Genomic DNA, 22612 nt, shown 5'->3' on the forward strand with positions numbered 1-22612 from the left:
GAAGCTAGAACGAGACTAGATAGACTATCTAAGGTACGGAGTACCATGAGTCTTAATCTGAAGCTATCAAATGGTGCAATAGCTGCCTGGAGCTCATCCCAACCCCAACCAATGAAAGCAACCATAACCAGCCGTTTCAATGCGCAACCAGCTTCGCGTCAGCGCCAGTTGACGTCACCACTCCATGCACTTCATCCTTTCCCCGCCCCCCGGGTTGTCGACCTTGTGACATTCCGTTAGCCAATTGCTTAACCCGATCGGTCTTTTCATCGTCGGTTTTGAAGGTCGTTCGTCCTCTCTTCGTATTTATTTATTCTGATCTTGTTCCTCTGTTTTAGCAGGCGGACAACAGACAAGCAAACATAACAATCCAATTCACAAACACCAAGCCTATAAACAAAACATACAATAAAAACAATCGCACGATGTTCTCCCTCGCCATCCTCAACGTCTTCATCGCCCAGCTGTGGCTGGCTCTCCTCACGCACGCCGCGCCCATCGCCGATGAGACGCTCACGGCAACCGGCCACGGCAACGCTTGGCAGTACGGAACTGGCGGCGGCATCCTGGGTCTCCTTGTACTCGTTCTGGACGTGATTGCATTCAGTAAGTCATCATATTTCTTTCATGTTTGGTCCTCGAATCTGCAAAAAGAAACATTTTACTATCCAGAAGCTGCATTTTCTTTCTCCTCCCTCTTCGCCTCGAATTGTTTTGGCTCGAGTTGCTAATCAACCCTGCGTCCAAACCAAACAGTCGAGATCCTCCAGTCGAACCGCGAGCCGAGCGGCAAGCTTCTCTGGTGCCTGGTCGTATTCCTCTTCCCCATCGTCGGCATGGTCATCTACTACCTGTTCTCGAACCGGGCGAGCCACGGCTCGTCGGGTTACGAACCAGTGGCGTAAAAAAGAAGAACAAGAGAGTTTCTTCGGGTGAGACGTGGGCGGACCGAGCTGGTGAGAGATTCCCCATCGGCATTTACGGCAGAAAGGGTGGTACATTGTGGCTGGGTCAGGAGGGTTAGTGGTGGGATGGAGACACGGCATGGCATGGCAGTTGCGGTCAATTTTTTTTTTGGCTTTGATGGTTTTGGGCCTCGGTTGTTTCCCATGGGATTGATTGTTCACATCGGATCCTGCAGGCTTACGTCCTGGTAGTTGATACGTCTTGTTTTGCGTTCATCACATGGTACTTGTCGATGATGAAAGGTCATCACGACGTTATCCTGTGATTGAGAAGGAGTTATGATTCGGTGACTTAATAACATACTCGGATTCTGTGTCGCTTTAAAGTCTGTGATGCTGAGTGTATTGAATGAACCCTCAATCGTATGACAAAATCGCACAACGGTGATGGTCGTTGTAAGCTGCCCCACGAATGATGTATTATGGAAACAAGGATGGTTGCTGTGCTGAGCTGAGCTGCACCCTTGCCCTTGACTGTATTGGGCAGAAATAAGCCACAAGCCACGAATGATGTCTTCTTGTTGGGCAAGTTTGAACATACTCATCCCATGTGTTTGTTGCATGCCGAAGTGACGATATTTGAAAGTGAAAAGTAAAAACTGAGCTGCAACAGTGACGCAAAAATTAAGCCACGACTCACTAACAAAATTCCAAGTCAAGGAGATATTTGTCAATTCAGCGGCTTACCGTTGAAAAACGCCAATTATGTATACCCACCTCTAGTTATATGTGATGGACAGACAGGAGAATGATTCAGATTTGCAGTCGACAATTAATTGCTACCTTATCCATCTTATCTGGAACTAGACTCATGGATAGATAGACTGCTGACTCATCACTGAAACCACCCAAGACCAACCCAGCCCGACCCCACACTCCGAGCTCAGGTCCCTGTTCCCGGTCCTTGTCATGTCCATCTGTACCAACCGAACCCACGCCACATCCACCTCCGAGGTGACGACGACCAGCACAAGGCGTGAAACCAAACAACAGTTGGCATCCCCGAAGCCGCAGAAACATTAAATCTCCCCAATCGACATACTCACACCTCAAACAATCAAAGATACCACCCGCCCTGGCAGATCCCTGAGCTGCCACTATGGGCGCCAGCGACTCCAAGCTAGTGTTCAAGAAGGGCATCTTCAGGCTGTCCGAGGAGAGGCACATCCCCGCCGATGATTCCTACTGGACTTCGGTAAGCTCTACGACACCTGACCTTGCGGCATGAAATCACTTCTTCGTATGCTCCATTCCTCTTTGCTAATGCTCACCGTCTTACGCAAAACCAATTAGTTCTGGGAGCTGCCCGAATCCTCTGAAGATGTCTTCAGCCTCTTTGCGCCCGCCGACATCCGCCGAACTCGTGACAATGCGCTCGAGAACCTCGAGACCCTGGTATTAGCGTTAACGTCGCGGCTCTTCACCCTGCGCCACCACCCCTCCTTTCCCGACGTCGAGATCGCCCCGGACCGCGAGGCGCTCAACTGCATCCGGGTCCTCACCCGCATCCTGCCCTACCTGTACGAGCTCGAATCGCTGCAGGCCTGGGAGGATAGGTTCTTTTGGGGAACCCGGAGGAAGCGCACCAGGCGCGCAAAGCTCGCCAGCGAGGTGCTCTTTGACGGGTCGCAGCCAACGTCTCCCACGACGACGGACGGCGGCTTTGACGATGGGGCCGGCAATGGGGATAAGAAGAAGCCCAAGGCGGCCGGCGATGATGGGTATGAGGATGCGAGGCCGCTGGGAGAGGAGCTCATCGACACATTGATCGATCTGCTCTTCTTGACCGAGTTCACGGTCCCGAGGCAGGCGGTCCCGGCTGGTGCTGCGGCGGCAGGCAGGCCAAAGGTCAGTTATGCGATCTGGCAGAGCGGTGTTGGCTGCAACCAGACTACGCAGACCACGAGGGAATTCGAGAGCAATCGGACCGAGATCCTACGGTTGCTGCTCACGCTGTGCAGCCAGAGCATGTACATGTCGGCCAATGTTCTGCCACAGCGTGGGGTTAAGGCGTTGACACATATCTGCACGTGCCCAGATAAGCAGGTTGTGCTGTCGATGCTGTGCTCGCTTTTGAATACGGTATGTTTGGGGGAAGGCCGTCTCGACCTGAGCGGATCTTGGAACTTTTATAGAACAATTAGGCGATCAGGTCAGGCATTGTACTAACATCGTATAAACAGACATTAAAATACCAGCCTACTAGCTGGCGGGTGCCATACAACACGCTCCTGACAAGAGACGCCAAACAGACCCTGACAACCTACACAATGCAGCTCTTGTTAGTTGTCATTCTCTACCCAGTCCCTGATAATGCCAATGGTCAGGCACAGAAGAACTACTACAGGCACTTCTTGGGTCGGATACACCGTCCACAAGACTTTCAGTTCATTGTGGACGGCATGACTCGCATTCTGAACCAGCCAATGCAGGCAAACCCAACATCTTATATCCCCGGAGCGGCGACACAGTCTTCAGCTGCTACAGTCAAGTTTGCACCCGAAACCATCATGCTCTTTTGGGAGACCACTCAATGCAACAAACGCTTCCGATCATTCATAATCGACACCCAACGTGCTCACGACTTTGTAATTTCGGTCTTATTCTATGCAATCGAGTTCAAGGGGGATAGCTCAAGGCAGGGTGTCGTCAGGATGTGTGCCTTCTTGCTGCAGACGCTGAGCATGGAGAAGAATTTTGGTGTCAATTTGAATAAGAATTTTGAGGCGCAAGACACCCTGCCGCCTGCTATTAGGATACCTGCCTTCCGCGGCACGTACGCGGATTTTCTCATTCAGGTGTGTACCACTTTGGAAAACACGTCCCATCTCCGATGCTTGCGTTTTGTGGAGGTATTTCCCTGCTGACCAAACATTGAAATGGATAGTCCATTTATAACCTCATCACGACGAGCAAGGGCAAGCTGTCAGCTATATACCCTGTCCTCCTTGCAGTCATCAACAACATAGCTCCTTACCTCCAAGGAATCAGCGCTACTACCAGCTCCAGGCTATTGCAACTCTTTGCTTCCATGTCTTCACCTTCATTCCTCCTAGCCAACGAGAGCAATCATGATCTGTTACGGTCTCTTCTCGAGGCGTTGAACACAATTATTGAGCATCAATATAAAAGTATGCTATTCCCACATACGGCGGCTTCGTTTGGGTATCAAACTAACAATTTTTGCCGACTAGGTAATCCCAACTTTGTGCTTGCAGTTCTGAAGAACAGGAAACGCATAGAAGCACTACGCAACTTTACGCTAGAAAGTGGGCAAGAAGAGATAGAGCGCCGCAAGAAACGGCGAAAAGAAGATGGCTTGGCCTCGGATCCCCTGTCGGATGTGGGATCTACTCGAAACTCGCTGGAGAGTGTCAGCAGCCCAACTACAATGCCTTCCAGGGAATCTGCAGCACAACCCAGTGCCCCTGCCGGAAATGAGGAGGACAACACATTTGCAATTGGTGATGACGATGATAGCGATGACGAGGCAAGGCCCACGCCGGCACAGAGTGATGTGCCTTCACGCTCCTCATCTGTTGCATCTACGACAAATCGTCGTGGTATCCCACAATCCATGGACGGTGACGCAGAGGACGCACTGCCAACCCAGCTCAGGGGCATGTCGGAGAAAGCACGGGGCAAGATGCCGGCAGGGTATTCCTTCTCAAGGCAAAATTCGACCACATCACTTGGAGGCAGCTCCGTTGCCGGCAGTGTTACCGGCATGGCTGCTTCAGCATCCTCGTCATTCCTTTCTGGGGGCTCTGGCGGCTACTTTGAGCCCACGGCTCAGTGGATCGACAGTTGGCTACCTGAGCTACCGCTGCATACACTGCTGACCCTAATTCAGCAGCTGACCGCGTTGCTTCCACGGCAAGCACTCGCGCCAGAAGCGTCGGCTGCCACAGACCCCCGCGGGCACGAGCAGATCCTATCCCGGATTCGCAGCACGGAGCTCGTGGGGATTGATACGGATGCTGCACACCCGCGGGTGCACTTGTTTGAGTGGTCGCAGCTCGCACTCGGCTGGTATGAATCGCTCGTGTGGAGCTTCGTCTTCTCAGCAGAGCTGCAAGCTGCGCGTGGCACGGCGGGGATCTGGAACGGGACGGCAATCCGGCTGTTCCGGGTCGTGCAGGACGCGCAGGCGCCGCAGGGCCCGAGTCTGAGTAGCCCGCGCGGCGCAGTTGACGCGGTTGGGAGTAACCTCGTCAGCCGCATCGGGGCCATCAACCTGAGAGGCGCGGCGGAGAGTCTGGGCAGGGCCGGTGCGGGTGCGAACACGGGCGGAAGTGGAGCAAGTGAGGGTATTGCAAGGAGAGGCAGCGTCGAGAGGTAGTTTTAGGGAATTTAATTCTTTTAGTGCTGGGTTGATTATCTGGTTTGTCTTTTTGGCGGTTCATCGTTATCCGGAGCGTTTGGAATGTGGTTACCCTCGAGCATTGCATCAAATTTATTGTGGCCCTTGTGTTGAAGGCAAGAAAGTCATGAGTTTATTATTGGTTACCTTTGAAGTTTTTAATTCCTTCCAGGTGCTTGATGGTGTTTTTTTATGTCATGGAGGTTGCTGCTAAAGCTGAAACCGCTTCATGGTGCAATGCGTGGCCCCGTGCCTTGCCATGGTAACGCATAAGTTTTCGAGTGGTCTGACAGCAAAGGGCTGTGAGGTTTGTGCTTGTCGTTTAAAAGAATCCCGTGAACGGCCTGTAAGTTGAAATGCTAACAATTACCACCACCCCCTCACCATTTCCCTCCCCGTTTGCCTCCACACATTGGTTCTCTTCGATTAAATATCCGAAAACCACACTAAACTTAATTCTTACAACTGGTCTACTCGCATTGATCCAGGGTTCTCCTGCCCCCGCCCCTTTCAAACGGGCTTAACAAGGCTGCAGAAAGGGCTTTTACAGTCGTCATTGCTTAACAAAAAAGATCCTCGGAGCCAAGACCCTTTACGAAAGCGCCGTCCTCGTCACATTGCTTTTGTTTCATTCTTTTCTTTTCAGACCACACGGCGCGTCTGTTCGTTGCGCTGGCAACAGCATCCCTGAAGCAGCCTTTTCTGACTCCCCAAGCTTCACACACAAAATGATTGCACCAACAAAACATGTTTAGGCATCTACGTAGTGCTCAAGGAACCGCCATCAAACCCGGTACGATTTTGGGCTCCCTCTCGTTGTTGCTCAAAACGTCGAAGCGACGGCCGGAAACTGTTTCGCGATGCTGAAGTCAGCGATGGCAACGATGATCCTCGAGGCAAGTTTAAAATGCCTATCTGTCAAAGGGAGAAAAGAATAAAGCGCGCTGCCGTAAAAGTCGGACGTGTATACTTGCCTCTCTTGCCCATTTTGCAGTAGACCTTTCCCCCCCAAATGGTCCACATTGGTCATGGCTTACTTACAATTCGTGATATTGTGTTTCTCAAAAGGCTGCGGCAAGGTTTAACAAAACCACCGCCAAAGCCGCCTCGCTCGGCACCCAGAATGAGCCTAAACACCGGACCTCGCCGCCACGGCAGGCCTCTAGCGCCAACAAGCAGCCAGAGAAACAGAAAGAAGAAGAGGAAGAAGAGCTCCTCGAGCAGTGCAAAGCAGCCCTGGCAGCAGCCGCTGCACTTGTCGGACAACCGTCAGCCCAGCCGGTGATGATGCATCTGGGAATGTTTGAGATCGGCAAGCCGCTCGGCAGGGGCAAGTTTGGGCGTGTGTACCTGGCGCGGGAGCGGGAGCACGGCTTCGTCTGCGCGCTCAAGGTCCTCCACAAGCGCGAGCTGCAGGACGCGCGGGTCGAGAGGCAGGTGCAGCGCGAGATTGAGATTCAGAGCAACCTCCGGCACCCAAACATAGTCAAAATGTATGGGCACTTTCACGATTCGAAGCGGGTTTTTATCATCCTAGAGTTTGCGGGCAAGGGCGAGCTGTACAAGCACCTGAAGAAGGAAAAGAGGTTCCCAGAGTGGAGGGCGGCGCAGTGCATAGCGCAGATGGCGTCGGCGTTGCGCTATCTGCACCGCAAGCATGTCATGCATCGCGACATCAAGCCGGAGAACATCCTGGTGGGATTCCATGGCGAGATCAAGATTTCGGATTTTGGTTGGAGTGTCCACGCGCCGAGTGACCGCCGAAACACGTTTTGCGGGACGTTGGATTACCTGCCGCCCGAGATGATCAAGCCGCGAACGGCAGATAATTCGTACGACCACAGGGTCGATCTGTGGGCGTTGGGGGTCTTGACGTATGAGCTGTTGGTGGGTCAGGCGCCGTTCGAGGACACGCCTGCCATGACGCACAAGAGGATCATGCGGCGGGACATGAAGGTCCCGTCGTTTGTCAGTCGGGAAGCGAGCGATCTGATTCTGAAGGTTTGTGTTTCTTTTGCGTTTCTCGCCCGGACCGCTGGGAAGAGTGCTGACATGTCCAAAAAGCTGCTTGTCGTGGATCCTAGCTCGAGACTCCCGCTCGATAAAGTCTTGGACCACCCTTGGATTGTCAAGCATTGTAGGAAACACAATAGATCGGATAGGTTACTGCCCTCCATCGGAACCTAACAGCCAGAGGCCCAACCAGAAATAAGCGATACAGGCAGCAACGAGATATCATCCAAGGTTTAACAGCATCAGTTATATGAAGTATATAAAGGCACAGAGCACATGATTGGAGTTTCTTTCAGGCGTTATTATGGCGGGATGAATTTCGGCGTTTCGGTTTACAAAACACCAGCTTCTTGTTGGCTAAAAATAAATTTACTACCCTTTTTCCTACTCTTCTTTGCTTGACTCCAGCTTGCTTGACTCTACCGAGCATGCCCCGGGCAGAATGCAAGAAAGTCATCACAAACAAGACAAAGACTTCAAATGGCGCCATAGTATTGTCGATATGAGGGCTGCCCCCTGGGCTAGGCGCAAAGCACAACGTTACTGCGTCTTTGGAACTGGCCTTGAATTTATCCATACATTGTTAACTATCTTCCAGAGTAGTGTTGTTGTATGAGGTTCTTTGATGGGTTAAGAAAAGAGTAACTAATAAACGCGGAGGCGCGCGCATGCGACTTTTGTGTCTGGCAGACAAAAGCTCATGTAAGCGGGTCATGTGGGATATACGTGACCCTAGCCTTTCAGTACAGACTCTGGAGCTCGTCCTTCACATTCAACAAATAGTATCCACCGTCACCAGGGACTGTATGAGATCTATATGCTCAACAACTCACTGGCAGCCCGGACTCTGAAGCTTGAGGGTTCACCAGGACCAAGCTAATGTTGCCAAGTGGACGCCTGCTACTGTTACTCTTGCGTTGGTCGGCTGCTCATCTCCTCCATGTTCCGCCATGCAGCTTCTCCCGCGTCGGATCTCAAGCTGAGCGTTTGTGTTAGGCTATGGAGGTCTTGGGGCAGTTACAAAAGTACCAGGACTACTCAAAAGTAACCCTACGAGCATCTTTGCCCGCCCCGGTATTCGCCACGTCTGCCGCGCCTTGAGATGCTGCCTTTGCCCCCTGGCCCTCGAAGTGCGACAGCGACACCCCCTTGGTGTGGTAAAGGAAAGGCAGTGTGCCGACACCTTTTGTGATATTCAAAGCCTCATCTTCCTTCAGATGTGTCAGTTCAAAATCATCTAGTCGCATTTGATGTTTATTTTTCATGTGCCATCGAAGGTTTTCCCTTTGGGCAATGCCCTTGTTACTTTCGACTGAATATCGACACCCTTTGCTTGGACAATAGTATACACCATCTCGCAAATGTTTGCGGTCTACGTGCCTTTCTAGCTTAGATAAGGCGGCGTAACTAGCATCGCATTCGGGATATGTGCAACGATGTTTGCGTTGTTGGTATTTCTTGTGATGTTTGCGAGGAGACTCATATCTTTGAGGAGAAAGATACGTTAACATGATGGCCAAGGATGAACTGTAAAATTTTAGTTGCATATACTTACTGCAACTTCCGACGCATTCTTCTCCAAGGAGCTATTGAACCTTCCGTCGAATAATCAACAGAAGAAACTTCTGAATCGCTCGGCGACACGTCAAAATCCCCATGCGGCAGAGCAAAAAGCGCCAGCGTCTCCATGTGACCGGCGACATGGGGCATCAGTCGCCTTAGAGACATGTTCTTGCTGCAGAATAGACACTGCTCAACCACAGAATCCTCGGCAGCAACCTCGCTGACCTGGAGTAGTGCCTTGAGGTACTGAGGCTGCTGTGCGACGTTGGAGCCATCGGCATGGGCGCTTTCTATGTGCGAGGCCATCTGCTCGCTAGTCGGGCATTTATGGCTGCAGCTCCGGCAGGTCCAGGTCCGGCGGTGCACTTGCATCTCGTGGTAGATCCACTCGTGGCGAGTGACGTAGAGTTTCCCCGGCTCAGCGCAGTCGGGGAAGGTACATGTGTATGGCCTCAGGTCTCGAAAGACGTGTCGCCTGCCGGGTTGAGTGGTTATTTGCAGTCAGTCAGTCAGCATATGCATTGAAGATTGGCTTAGGATTCAATAGTTAAAGGGATACAAACTTCCAGGCTGTGCGGTATTGCATGATTTCCGAATCCAGCATCTCATAGCAATACGGACACTCAAACTGCGGCGCCTCCAGAGATTCACGGGGAACCTTGGGCACCCTCAAGCCGTCCACACCGTCATCGCCCACGATCGAACTTGCATAAAGAGTCTTTGCGACAGTGGTTTGGTTCTTTGGATCCCCTCTGGACTCGTAAATTGCCGAAAAGGGGGCAGACGAGCCCGAAACTACCGTTCCAATGTTAGAAGAAAGTACCGACCGGGCAACAGTCTTTCTGTCAGGGGCGGCGCGAGACTTGGTCTCTGACTTGGTATCAAAAGTGGCCCGGGATCTTTTGGAATGGCCATAAGGGTGCGACACCCAGTGTCGAAGCTGCTCTCTGCGCCTTGCGTTTGCTGCTGCGAGGCGGTAGCATAGGCCCTGCAGTTTTGGATCTAGTTGAACAGGAGATGGCTCTTGTAGCTTTTCCGGCACATCACGAGAAGGCTCTGCGTTGTCTTCTTCCACACCGAAGTCGCTAGAGTCGTCATTGAAGCTGTGAGTAGTAAGTTGTGCCCATGCCTTGAGCTTCTGTTCTATGTGAGAAATCTCATAAGGCCCTGGAGGGGGTATCTGCGGGCCAGTTCCTCCCCCAGTGGAGCGGAGGTAGCGGTTCTTCAGCCTGGGGCGTCGCAGGATGTTGCTGAATGAGTAGAGAAGTCTGATTTGTGCAGTGATGTGCCGAACCAGAAGGGGAAGTTTGGAAATACGGGACCGTGGCATCGACCGCTGTGAGCTTGCCAACCCGTTGCCGGGACCGTCTTGGGAGGATTTGCTGTTGGAAGTGAAACTGCTGCCAGAATCTGAGTCTGGATCGGTATCTTGGGCTGATGATCTGTCTGAAGACTGAGGTGATATGAATGAAATAGCTGCATTGTTTCGAGCAAGATTAGGTATACAATGTTTGCTTCAAGACCGTAAGGATGCAGAGAGCCTGACCTGTAGATAATTGGAGGCCGAGGCGCTCCAGACACTGGGTTATGGAGTCACGCAACGCAGGGTCATCTCGGAGTGTCTCTTCCAATGACCCTCGATCTCTAGCAGAAGCTCCGGTCTGCTCCGTCCATATCCGCAGCCTCCCAAACTCCTCCAAGATGCGTGTTAGATCAACGCCCTGTGGCAACGAGGGCTGATTGCTCAACAGGACAATGAGATCACCATAGAGCTGAAGACTCTTGTTTGCTTCTGCTGTAAGCCCACTGCCTGGAGCCTGTGGTGTGTCGAGAGTTGACTCTGGCTCTGATTCTGACCCGTCAATCGACGCCGTGAGATCTTCCATAATCGTCCACGACCTAGATAGCCATGCGTTAAAAACAAAAGTTGGGATGGCTGTTTTGCCAACAACGAAAACCCGTCTAGTCTGAATTGGACCTGGTGAGTTGATGCAGCACCTTATCATACATGTGCTGTGGAATTCTTCCCTCGTCATTTGCGACCAAGTGAGAGACGTGATTAATCCGGGGTGGTTGTACAAAAGAGGGGAGCGGCCAATTGTGAGTGGGGGATGTCCTGCGGTTCGTACCTGCCCGTACCCAACTTCGTACAGTAAGCCAAGAATTTGAACACCCGCTTCCAACGAACAGCCTTACCGTCGACCCCCGATTCCGATCCTACCAGTTTGCGGGAAGCCCCGCATCCTCATCATGGCAATTGGCACACTGGATTCTTACCGAACAGTCTGTCTGCCCACCGCCAATCCAAATCACCGATGCTACCGAGAACGCCCTCAGATTTCGAATAACTACCTACCCAGATAACCACCTACCTACTTTACCAGGATTTAAATCATGGAGGTCGCCGGCTTGGTGCTCGGCGCGCTGCCGGTGGCGGTCTCAGTAATGGACAGTTACAAGCGCTGCCTCAAGACGCGCAAGCGATTCAACTTTTACGAGGACGACATTCTCAACTTTCGCGCCGAGCTTGCCATCCAGCAGACTCAGTTGGAACTGACGCTCAGAGAGATTGAGCTGGTCAATCCCACCAAGGCTCAGTTGCACGAGAGGATTTGCGCCTGGTATCCTGACAAGGCAGAGCACTTTATTCGGTACATTGAACAGATGGAGAAACTGTTGTCTGATATGATGAGCAAGCTGGATGTTGATTTGAATGGCAGGGTAAGTGTTTGCATGTTTCTTTCAAATCTATGCAAGCTCACTAACCACCAAACAGCCGCGGTGGACTCAAGAGCCACCCGAACGCGCAAGATGGGAATGGCGCAGAGTCAACCACGCCATCAACGCCGACTACCGAGAGTCTCTCATCAGCAAGTTGCAAGCCTCCAACCATGCACTGAGCCGTTGTATCGAGTCAGGTGGCAAGAGGGAGCTGCCCTTGAGCAACTCGGCCTCGGATGCATCGAGCCCAACCCTGGCTGCCATCCAAGAACGGTTCGACGCCAGGCAATGTGCTGCCAGAAGGACTACGGCAGAAGAAGTCCACAGGGCAGCTGTATCTGCATGGAAGTGCAGCCAACATTCACACCGTGGAAACCTCAGGCTGAGTTGGCATAACTCTGATGTTGCAACCAGCTCGCAAGATATGATCATCGCGCTGTCCTCTCCAACATCAGAGGCGGGCTCTGTTGTATCTATGGTCCAGGACGACTGGTGTGAGGTTCATTTTGCAATTGATCCAGATTTAGAAGATTCTCTGGACCTAGAGGATCCCGTATCTTCCGTCGTCTTTTCGAGGCTGGGTTCCGACTCCTCAATGACAACTATCAGTGAGAAGGACTCACTCTACAACTCAAACTCATCGACCTCCTCTTCCCGAGCCCGAGTTGCAGATAAAACACCAAGTTCTGACGAAACCAAGCAGCGCAGTGAGATAGTTCAGTCAGAAACAACCAAGAAATGGTACAAGATGTTCCGGCCGACCAAGAGGACAGCACATGTTGGTGTAGATGTCGAGTTTCCGAATCCTGAACTGCAGCAAACACAATTATGTGACGAGAAGATAACCGAGAACAATGATCAAACACAAGAGTCATCACAACCGCAGGATGTTAGCTGCCTGTGCTCGTTTTTGCGTGATGCAACGCTCGACTTTGGCCGATTGGATTGCGGCGCGAAAGTGTTGAAGAAGGGCCGAGAAGGCAATAAGGCCAAATACGCACAGGTAAAGGCGGTACCAATAAGGGATATACTGGCTACCGATGTGAAAAAACAACGCAGCAACCGCTTTTGCCCCGGAGCCGTCTTGTGCTCTAGAAAAGATCGTTACGCCATGGCAGCAGCCGCCACGTGGGCGGTTCTCTACCTTGCGGAGACTCCATGGCTACTGCCGGACTGGAACGGCAAAGAACAGCTCCAGCTGATCCAGAGGCAAGAGTCGCCTGGCGGCGCTTTTGCAACGATATCAACTTTGCTACGGGAGCCGGGGCGGAAAAACCTCTGCCGTGACATGTCGCCCCCGTTGCCGACTTGGCATTCTGGCTCGGTCCGTAACGGCACGCTCTTCGCCTTGGGGATCCTGCTGATTGAGCTGGGCCTCAACAAGCCCTTTGAACAGCTCCGAGACGAGTGCATCCGCGATTCGCTCGAGGGACAACTGGGGGAGGGTACAAAAACGCCACTAACGGATGCGGACGTGGCAGATATCCTGGTCGACCAGGTGTACGAGGATGTCAGCGAGTGGTACGGCTACGCCGTGCAGAGATGCCTCCGCTTTGAGTTCCCAGGCAGGGATGTCACCAAATCCTTTCAGTTTGACCAGTTTCGCCATCACTTCTTCCTGTATGTTGTCGCGCCAGTTCAGGCGACGTTTGCGTTATTACCCTCGTCGTGTTCATTGCTGTGATGGAGGACTGAGGGAGTGATCCAGGGATGTAGATTAACCGACTCAAAAAAGCACCTTTGCTGCGAGATAGCGCTACTGTGAAACATGGGAAACCAGCAGTTGATACTCAATACCCCTCTCCGAACGTTGGATGGAGGTTCCAGAATTGTCAAATCTCTTGCAAATCTGCCTAATGCTCACATGTCAGCCTCAACCTGTGGTGCACCCTCATCTGGTGGTACTTGTGTTCAGGTCAAAACTCGCTCTCTGGGGATCAGCCAAGAGCAGGAACCTTTTATCCTCTCCGGGACTCCATGAAACCTTTACAGTAAGTAGTTCACTCAGGTACATAGGTACATACTTTGTTGGTTTAAATTCTGCTCTGTGCGTCAGATTGGAAACGGATTCCCCGTTCATTCCAGTGCCAGGTTGTCGGAGAATAAAGCTTATTCTTTCCGCAGAACTTCGGATGAACTTAATCGACAAATTGATAGAGAAACCCACCTTGGCTGGTTGGGTCTTTAGTATAATGCACTGCTTATTGTGCTTGGACAATTTAAATTTTGAGATATGACGGACTTGCTGCAGGAACTTTCTTTTCTTGGGGATGTTGGAATCTGACATCATGGAAAACCCCGATGCCGTGCGCAGCCTTTTTTTGCCGCTGGACCTGCAGAGACTCAGCTTTGCATATCTCGTAATCATGTCGGTGACCAAAGATTACGAGTCCAGACCAGAAAAGAAAACAACAAATGAAGTCCTAACAAACTTATCCAACATGTGAGGCAAACACTTTGGTCGTGAAAATAAAACGAAATAGGGGACTTTGGCATCCAGGAACCAAAAAAGCAGGTGGTGGGATCATGAAAATAGACGCACAAATATGGATGGATCATGGATGGATCATCTCGTCCAATGATTTCACTCAAGAAAACCTCCATAAAGCGGCTCGGTGAAAGAGGGGAAATAAAAGCAGCCGGCTGCCGAGGGAGGCTCTTTGGTCCCACTAGTCGGGGAGGACCTGGTCACCGTGTCGCCGCCTTTCTTTGTTGGTCCAAAGAAAAGCAAAAAGAAAATGTCGTTCACGCAGAATAGCTGCAGCTCTCCAAGCTTCATACACAAAATCGACTCATAACTTGCGCCGAGATTCCTGCCAAGTGGAATCGGGCGACTGGCCTCTGCGTATCGGACGACGCCAATGTAGTTTGGTAAGTATGCTTTCATAGCTGTACATTGTCGGCACAGAGGCCAAAAGGCGGCAAAATATGCAATGGTTCAGTGCAAGACAACAGGAAAATAGAAAGGAAAAAAAATGTCTTGCATCCAAGACAACACACAATATCGGATGCGTCCTAGAGACGAAAAGACTGGCGTGAACGAGCCATCATCTTCTGACAACCAACCAAATCAGGTCATGAAGACTTCAATGGCAGGCAGGCGTAAAATTGACTGAACACTTTTCTGACTGCTCAAAACTGGCAGCGAGCCGGGGACCGTTCACATACACCCCCCCATTGCTGCTAGCAACGCTCCAAAATAGACAAGCCGTCATAGCCGGATGTCGAAGTTGTCGTATTTGTTCTATTTGCCCAATCAGTTCACACTAACCTTGGCAAGTTAGACTCCTAACTTTTGCCCTGCTCGCAAAACATCCCGCACTTTCGGGAAGTGGAAGGGACACTGACCTTGTGTGAACTTTTAGGGACGGGTTGGTCGATTTCCCTAGGCAATGGTGGACGCGCTATCGACGGGAATAAGCCTCCATTCGGTTCCCAAACCAAACACTTTGCTGAGTTGAGATTTTAGCCGCGTAAAAAAAAAAAAGACAAACCAAAACATAAAAGAAAAAGAAAAACAGGCGCTAGGCTGACTGTTGCGAGAAACCCCCAAGGATACCTAGAACAGAGCTAGTCAGGGCTAAAAATCGGCAGGGCTAAATGGGCAAGGCAACGTGCGGAACACTAATCCTGGCTGAAAGGGAGAGACAAGAGGCTCAAATTTTGTGAATGTCTGTGAAAGAAGAAAAAGAAAGAAAAAGTCGACACACAAGATTGGACGGCTGTACCAGAAACATGAGCAAACTTGTTTCGCACGTTCGGGAAAAATCAGGGGGAATTAATTGGAGGAAATTCTATCAGGGATCGTCGAGACAACCAATTTACGGGAATCGGAGGTAAACTTTCTTTTTTTACTCTCTCAAGGCTCCGTCCAAAAGTTTCCCTTTTCGTAACATTATTCTTGTCTTTTGTCTAGGGGTCGTCGCCCAATGAAAGGACGTAACACTTCATCAACGCACATAATGTACGGACCTTTTTCTTTCTTTTTTTTTTCTTTCTTTTTTCCTTTGAGCCTCCCAAAGAAAAGGTGTGTGGAGATACAAAAAGATAAGATTTTTTCGGCGCCAACGACTAGATGAAATGCAAGCGCATGTACGTGCAGAACAAAAAAGAGGGCTCGAGCTGGGGCAGACGTACCTCTCTATTTTTTTTTTTGTTTGCTCGGCAGTCCGCGCTTTTGTTCCAGAGCGACAGGTTAAGAAACGTGAGAAAACGGGACGTTTTGGTAAACAAGACAGTAATAAAATAGAAACAATAAAAGAAAAAAAAAAGCAGTTCACGGACGCTATAGCAAAAGCTGACTTTGAAAAGGCCGATAGGGTCCCTCTCCCCCACTCAAAGTTATGTTGAAGCTTACGCCCCCCCTCTTGCCCTCCGGACCGCTTCATGTGTGTTTCTGCGACTTGAGCTATACTCTATTTTGTCTTTTTTTTAAATCTTTTTTTTTTTTGCTATTTCTTTTCGGTTTCCAAATATACCCCCATGCACCGCAGCTCCGAAAGATCTCGGGATTTCCCTTGCAGATTTTCAGGACGATTATTTGCCAAGAAGCAAGGAAAAAGAAAAGGGTGACGCAGCCTTCGGGGTATCGGTTTTTGAGGCAAAATAACTTAAGAAGAAAGGAAAAGCAAGCAAGGAAAGGATGGAGTCACAATATCCCAGTAAGGGATCCTTGCCTCCCTCGACAAATAGCACCGCTGCGGAGGAGAGTTCGTCACAAGAGAAATGCTTGAAAAGGCAACAGGACCTTTCCTCGCCAAGTAAAGCGTTCGACCGCCATCTGGACGACGAAACAAACTCGCCACCCGTCGTGCAAGGCCTAGCCTCCAACGACGACCATCGGGACTCCATCGTCGTAGTAGAGAGCCAAGACCAACAAAAACAACAACAGCTGCAGCAAGGATCAGAACAAACATACCAACAACCAGAAACGCCATATCGTCGTCGAGATATCGTCGAGCAGGCCCGTAGCACGGCGGTCCCGACAAGAGTTCGGGAAGCCGAGAGCCACCAAAGCCAACCACCCCAGCTGGTCTACCAGGTCCGCCGACAGTTTGACAACGAAACCGGTGACGCTACAACATCGACCACCAGCAGCAGCGATCGCACCACCACTACCAGTAGCAGTGACCGCACTACCACAAGTAGCAGTCGCAGCAGCAACAGCAGGACGAGCAACCGATCAAGCAGCCGATCAACCACATCAATATCAATCTTGCCGCCCACCAGCTCATCCGCATCATTGACCAAATCCCCAAGCACCCTGACTACCTCAATATCCGCCTCGCCAAACGTCACGCTGTCTCTCCTACCACCGGCCGGGGGCGGCAACTCCACGGGCTCCGGCCCCACCACCACCGTGACCATCATCACGGGCCCGCCACCATCCAATGCGCCATCCGCAGCCACCAGCAGCGATGAGCGCATGTCCGCCAACCTCGTGCTCGTCGTGACCTTTTGCGCCGTGTTCGGTGCCGTAATGCTAATCGGCACAGGAATCTTCCTGTGGAAGCGGGCGCGGAGGCGAAGGGACCGCATGAGCGGCTCAACGAGCAAAAGTGGCGGCATCGGCGGCAAGGGAGGGCAGGGCAGCGGCGGGAAGCGTGGAAAGCGCAGCAAGTACGACGGACCCACGGGCTCGCTGTACGGCGACGACCCCTACGCCACAGCCGCGGGGGAGATGGAGAACGGGCCCGTGTGGGGTGTCACGCCGCCGTGGGCCGTGGCGGACCTGCCGCTCACCCCGCCGCCCATAGTGCTGCCGCCCGACCCGAACAGGCGCATGACCCTGCCAGGTACCATGTCCAGAACGCTGCCCAAGATTGTGGCGCAGCGAGCCACCCCGATGACCGACAGAAGTTCGAGCAACTATCCACCGTCGAGGAGCGGGAGCAGTGCGTACAGTCCACCTAGGGGGAGGAGTACGAGGGACGAGGGATACGATCCCAGCAATGTGATATGAAAATCAAGAAAAAAAAAATAGCAAACAGAAACAGAAAAAAGATCAGAAATATTGGGATCCTGCCCCTATGTTTATATTTCTCAGATTGTTCATTCTCGAGGTTTCTGTACCTGTAATGATTGTTGGGAGTTGTGGAGTTTGGGAGTTTTCCAAGGCTGGAGCATCAGCAGGGAATTTAGGGGTTTGGTCATGTTATGGCTAGGATGAATCACTTTCTAGTAAATAATTTGAATGATTTAATTGATTATATCCTTTATCTCCAAGCAGAGCAGCGAGTTACATGGTTTATCTATGGATGAAGACAGACAAAAACGGAACATTTATTCATGGGCTGGTAGTCCTGAACATTGCGGTGGCGCCCACGTCCAGATTCAGGCCAGCGAACCGGGTGAACGAGTCTTGTGTAACGATGAAAGTCTTCATTAGTTGGATGCAAGGAAATTCACCCAGCGAAATATTTCTAAATTAGGAAAGCGGGGTATCTTTCAAGTTGGTTCGCATTGAGCTTTGTGTTTTTGTCTACATAGTACCTACCTAGGTAGGTACCTTAGGTACCTAGGGAGGCAGGCGCGCTTGGTATACTAGGCAGCACCCTACTGTTTGCACTCTTCCAAAAATCTGATATAGCCGACCTACTTTTGATCCTCTGACTTCTACATATTTTTCCGACAAGGAAGGGAGTTATCCTGTTGCATCCAGGACTGCTTCCATGTTCAAGGATATCCATTGTTTTTCTACAACCCTGCTTGGTTAACATTACAACAGCCCGAAATTCCTCGAGTTCTCATCAGCTTTCCCGCCATGATACACCCACATCTCGCTCTGCCTGTGCCTTCTCAAATTACCATCACCTCCAAACACCATGATCTCGCCAGAGCTCAAGGGCATTGAGGTGACGGTCCTTGTCTCTGACCAGCCTGCCACAGAGTAGGTTTTCTTTTTCTGTTCTCGATACAGTTTTGCCAGACTTTGATCGCAGAACTAACCTCTCGCCTGAAAATTCACCACACTTGGCCGGCGAGTGAGATGCTGACTTTGAGTCTGAAAGATACCGTGACGAAGATGCAGAGAAGGAGCTTACCAAAGAGAAATTTGACCCTCTCGGTGACAAAGTCCACATCATCAGGTACATCGAGGCCAAGCCAGGCGAGCCATTTGCCGTACGTGTAGTGCGTACACCTGAATTTGTCAGGAAGAGCCATCATATCGCTTGCGCCGTACAGGTTGACAAGAAAGTCTGCAAGACAGGACAGGAGGTCCATTTCGGCAAAGCCCCGAAGGATAGTTGGGATAAGGTCTATCGGGATCATCATATTCGCACATCGCCCACACATCGGGTCAAGCAAACCTGGCACTTTGCTGCTTTGGAACTCGGTAAGCCAGACCCTCTTGTTGAACAGCATATTTTGTCTCAACCAACCATGCTTACTTTTTCATGACTGACACCTTTGAACTCCCTGATCAGACGCCGATGAGAGTCAGCTCCTATCAGCTGAGGAGATTAAAAAGCACTCGGAGGATGTGAAGTGCCTCGCAAGCATCAAAATAAGGCTGTATCACATGAAAGAAACCCTAGAGAAAAAGATGGAAGAATTTCAACCTGGTGTTGTCCGTGAGGAGTATAACAACATCCCAGAGAAAGCCCTCAAGGGCAAGGCTTTGGGACTCACAGCGAGGTATGTGGTTAAGCAAATGGATTATCTGGTATTTGAGTTAAATTTAGCTGCCCACTGACAGAGACCGAGTCAATACAGCTACAAAAACACAACCAAGGAGGATTTGGGACCCGTTCCCAGAGCAGTCCTTAGGTATAACGATCGCTATGAGCGACCCTTTGCCGTGTTCGAATTTCGCTACAGGACCAGAGGTGTGTCACTCGTATTTTGACTCTGCGATGATACCTGTTGATGACTGACGTTTCTCTTTTTATCGATTTAGAGAATTTATACCAAGAGGGAATTCTGGAGCGACCTGTCGAAAATGAAGACGAAAAGACCATCGCCAGGGGAACAAAGCGAGAGCTTGATAATCAGGACGATTTAGCAGAGAGGCCAAAGCGGGCGTACAAGGAGCGCCGCCTGCGTAGTGGTCGCTTTGAAGTAGACTTGACACTGTCCGACTTGGACTAGTTGAGATCAGTCTCTAATTTGTCAGCTGTTGACACAGGAGTATATGATAACTCCGAGGGGCGTGATACGTCTTTACTACGCTGTTTAAGAGCGGAAATCCTGTTACGTAGGCATAATGGAGAGTAATTTGGGCGGAGCTTTCGTGATGTATGTTCAGATATTCCAGGCACCACACATACATGAATGGTAATAAAGAATACCTGCATTATCCATCAAACATGGGTGACTGCTGCACATCGGCTGTGGGATCCGATAATACGACAAATAAGGAGGTACAGACGCAAAGCTTACGGATATTCCTTCACCAATATTTCTCTTGGTATCACGGTTCGTTGATGTGTGGTCACTGCGGTATTAGTTCGAACAGTAAATACTAATACCCACCAATAGGCTTAGGCCATAACCTCTGGCTAACGCAACTAGTGTGAAGACTTCAAACCTTTTCAGACTATTTCCCATCATATTGACTATTTCCGTTCTCAATCCACCCCCTTCTGGGGCTAAGTTGGTGTGTTCCATTACAACATCGCCATAGTCGTCAAAACCACAATAATTAGCTTCACCACCATTTTTGATCAGTTAGAAGGCTCAACAAAGATAGATTCTCATCCTTCTACCGCATGGATAACACTCACTTGCGAAAGCAACGTGCTTGTCTACTAAGCTGAACTTGACGCGCAGCTAATCAATAGAGCCATTTAACCGTCTCGGGGTCGATTATTAACGCCAGATGTATAAACGATGAAACAGCTCGATTCCAAGTTTGGAATGGATAGGTTAGTCAAGGATGTGCCAATGTAGATGTTTAGCGCGAAAAGGTTTCGGGGGTCATGTAAGGTGTCAGGAAAGCCATTGGATGAGACAGGGACCAGGGATGAATATTTTGAGTCGCATTAGGCTGAAAGGTTAACAGCTTTGTAAACATTATAGTGCCGCCGCTATAAGGGCTTTAATTGAACGTCAGAAGTGACCTCGGAATCAAGGAATTCGATTTATTGGCCATGTGTTTTCTGAACGGAAGTGCTCAGCCACATGGCCCACATGTAATTGGAATGGCAAAGCGAGCGTACACAAAAACTATTGGCATCGCTGACAAGAGCTACCGACTTCTGGCCATTGCGTTCTTGAAAGCTCCATTTGCCCAAGTATTAGGTGCATTCACGCATGCGGGTATCCAGTCAGATCATCTAGTCGAGGTAGAGAGAAGGTGGTTGGATTTGTCGGCAAGGGGCTGGGGTCGACTGGGCAACGCTGCTCTTAAAAGTTCGCCGTGTCCGACAAAAGCTCTGTACTACGGAGATGCTGGAGACCAGGAATTCATTTCTAGTGACACAAAGTCAGCTCTAGCTCGGTTTTCTCCCTATAATACAGACCTGGTCAAGAGTGTGATAGACTCCCGCATCAATCTCCCGCATAGCCTCGGCCCGCAACCTTTCGATCCGCTCATTCGTCCACCCGCTCTCCTCGACCACCACCAGCTCCTCCAAGCAACCCAGAAAACAATCCATGATATTCCTGGTGCCCTTATCCCTGAATCCCAGCCCTGGGTCCTGCAGCCTATCCGTCGAGAAGACGTCCTCGTGCACGTCGACCAGCCCCGCCTCCCGGAAAACTTCTGGCCTGCGCACGTTGCAAGCCTCGCGCATCATGAGGCCGATGACGGGGCCATGGAAACCAGGAAGACCAGGACGAAAGGGATCCAGCCCGTCGTATATCTCCTGACATGCGGTGCGCGAAGTCCCTGGTGTCGAGTTGTACAAGGCAAAATTGCAGCTGTCGATCCACTGCAGCCAGCCGCCGGGCCGTAGCAACGTTGCCAGGTTGTCGACGGCGCGGGTCCAGTCCGCGCGGATGCTGGCGCTGCTGACGAAGCGAACCGCGACGAGGTCGTAGGTCCCCAGCTCAGAAGCCGGGAAGGCGGCATACATGTCCTGGATCTTGAAGGATACGTTGGCCGGCCAGGTGCTGGGCGGAGGAAAGCCGGAGGAGGTTTTGTCGTATGCGGTTAGCTGGCATGTTGAGGGTAGAGAGCGGGCTACATCAAGAAGCCAGATGCCCGTGCCAGCGCCGACGTCGGCGATTTTGATGGTGGGCGACACGGGGATGTTTGGGTGGATGAGAAAGCCCAGGATTTTGGTTGTGGTTTCGTGTTGCTCATCCAATCTTTTTTTTTGGGGAGGCACAGTCCTTAGAATTGGCATTCGGGCTGATGCTGGAGTGGAAGCATGTCGAAGCTTACCTTTCTGGGATTTCTTCCATGGAATCCAGAGGGTTGGGACCAGGTGCCCTTGGCTCTTCCATTGCTTTGTTATTCATTTAGAGGGAATGTTACACAGGCTTGACTGATTGCTGATTTGATGCGAGTCTTTGATAAGAACAAGAGATTGATTGCCGCCTGATTGAGGAGGGTTAGGTAGTCTTTTCCATTAACGCGCCAGCCGCAGACAAGAAAAAAAAAAAAAAAAAAAAAAAAAGGCAATCTATTGGCGGCGGTGCGGGGTAATGGGGCGTGTAAGTAGCCCAGGCATAGCTGACAAGGGTTTGATAGCCAATAACCCAAAGCTGAAAGCACCCCTGAGACCTTGACTTGCTTGACTACTTACTTATTCACTTCCTCGCGGAGAATTTCTTTCCAGAATGAGGAGTGATCTGTTCCAAAAAAAGAAAGCCAACAACTCTTGGACACTTGCTGGAAAAGTTCAGCTCGCGCTTGGCTGCATCTCTTGTTCCACCCAAAAATCCTGGCAGAGTGTCAGTTGAAGGTGATGCCTACGGCCTTAATCGCATGTTTTCTTGACAGGCTGGCTATTTAATCTACCTTACTTAGCTTATCTGCTTCTATTCGTAGCGTTCAGCTGAAAACCATCAGTGAACATCGGACCATATTTCTACCCAC

The 22612-nt window shown here is 50.8% G+C and overlaps 8 protein-coding genes across 8 annotated transcripts; 6 read left to right on the plus strand and 2 right to left on the minus strand.

The window, feature by feature from the left end:
- Positions 1-260: 260 nt before the first annotated feature.
- PgNI_07770 (uncharacterized protein) lies at positions 261-1321 on the plus strand. The gene is made up of 2 exons (XM_031127779.1): positions 261-606; positions 757-1321. Exons 1-2 carry the CDS (start codon positions 426-428, stop codon positions 903-905), a joined length of 330 nt encoding a protein of 109 aa, XP_030980622.1. The 5' UTR covers positions 261-425; the 3' UTR covers positions 906-1321.
- A 586-nt stretch (positions 1322-1907) lies between these two features.
- Positions 1908-5482, plus strand: PgNI_07771 (uncharacterized protein). Its single transcript, XM_031127780.1, has 5 exons — positions 1908-2160; positions 2259-3047; positions 3149-3763; positions 3853-4096; positions 4160-5482. The coding sequence occupies exons 1-5, from the start codon at positions 2065-2067 to the stop codon at positions 5305-5307; spliced, it is 2892 nt and encodes a 963-aa protein (XP_030980623.1). The 5' UTR covers positions 1908-2064; the 3' UTR covers positions 5308-5482.
- A 706-nt stretch (positions 5483-6188) lies between these two features.
- Positions 6189-7433, plus strand: PgNI_07772 (uncharacterized protein; the record flags this gene model as incomplete). Its single annotated transcript, XM_031127781.1, has 3 exons — positions 6189-6196; positions 6408-7329; positions 7413-7433. 3 exons carry the CDS (start codon positions 6189-6191, stop codon positions 7431-7433), a joined length of 951 nt encoding a protein of 316 aa, XP_030980624.1.
- Positions 7434-8892: 1459 nt separating this feature from the next.
- Positions 8893-10931, minus strand: PgNI_07773 (uncharacterized protein; the record flags this gene model as incomplete). Its single annotated transcript, XM_031127782.1, has 3 exons — positions 10451-10931; positions 9468-10380; positions 8893-9379 (listed from the first exon to the last, which is right to left on the minus strand). Exons 1-3 carry the CDS (start codon positions 10908-10910, stop codon positions 8893-8895), a joined length of 1860 nt encoding a protein of 619 aa, XP_030980625.1. The 5' UTR covers positions 10911-10931.
- Positions 10932-11202: 271 nt separating this feature from the next.
- Positions 11203-13530, plus strand: PgNI_07774 (uncharacterized protein). Its single transcript, XM_031127783.1, has 2 exons — positions 11203-11625; positions 11681-13530. The coding sequence occupies exons 1-2, from the start codon at positions 11299-11301 to the stop codon at positions 13307-13309; spliced, it is 1956 nt and encodes a 651-aa protein (XP_030981386.1). The 5' UTR covers positions 11203-11298; the 3' UTR covers positions 13310-13530.
- Positions 13531-16267: 2737 nt separating this feature from the next.
- Positions 16268-17587, plus strand: PgNI_07775 (uncharacterized protein; the record flags this gene model as incomplete). The annotated part of the gene is made up of 1 exon (XM_031127784.1): positions 16268-17587. One exon carries the CDS (start codon positions 16268-16270, stop codon positions 17585-17587), a length of 1320 nt encoding a protein of 439 aa, XP_030980619.1.
- Positions 17588-18449: 862 nt separating this feature from the next.
- PgNI_07776 (uncharacterized protein) lies at positions 18450-19716 on the plus strand (the record flags this gene model as incomplete). The annotated part of the gene is made up of 5 exons (XM_031127785.1): positions 18450-18514; positions 18636-18961; positions 19053-19291; positions 19325-19454; positions 19526-19716. 5 exons carry the CDS (start codon positions 18450-18452, stop codon positions 19714-19716), a joined length of 951 nt encoding a protein of 316 aa, XP_030980620.1.
- Positions 19717-20907: 1191 nt separating this feature from the next.
- On the minus strand, positions 20908-22073 carry PgNI_07777 (uncharacterized protein). Its single transcript, XM_031127786.1, has 2 exons — positions 21956-22073; positions 20908-21879 (listed from the first exon to the last, which is right to left on the minus strand). Exons 1-2 carry the CDS (start codon positions 22030-22032, stop codon positions 21060-21062), a joined length of 897 nt encoding a protein of 298 aa, XP_030980621.1. The 5' UTR covers positions 22033-22073; the 3' UTR covers positions 20908-21059.
- Between the last annotated feature and the right edge of the window lie 539 nt (positions 22074-22612).

Source organism: Pyricularia grisea (genome assembly GCF_004355905.1).
Source record: "Pyricularia grisea strain NI907 chromosome Unknown Pyricularia_grisea_NI907_Scaffold_4, whole genome shotgun sequence".
Taxonomy (NCBI): Eukaryota; Fungi; Ascomycota; class Sordariomycetes; order Magnaporthales; family Pyriculariaceae; genus Pyricularia; species Pyricularia grisea.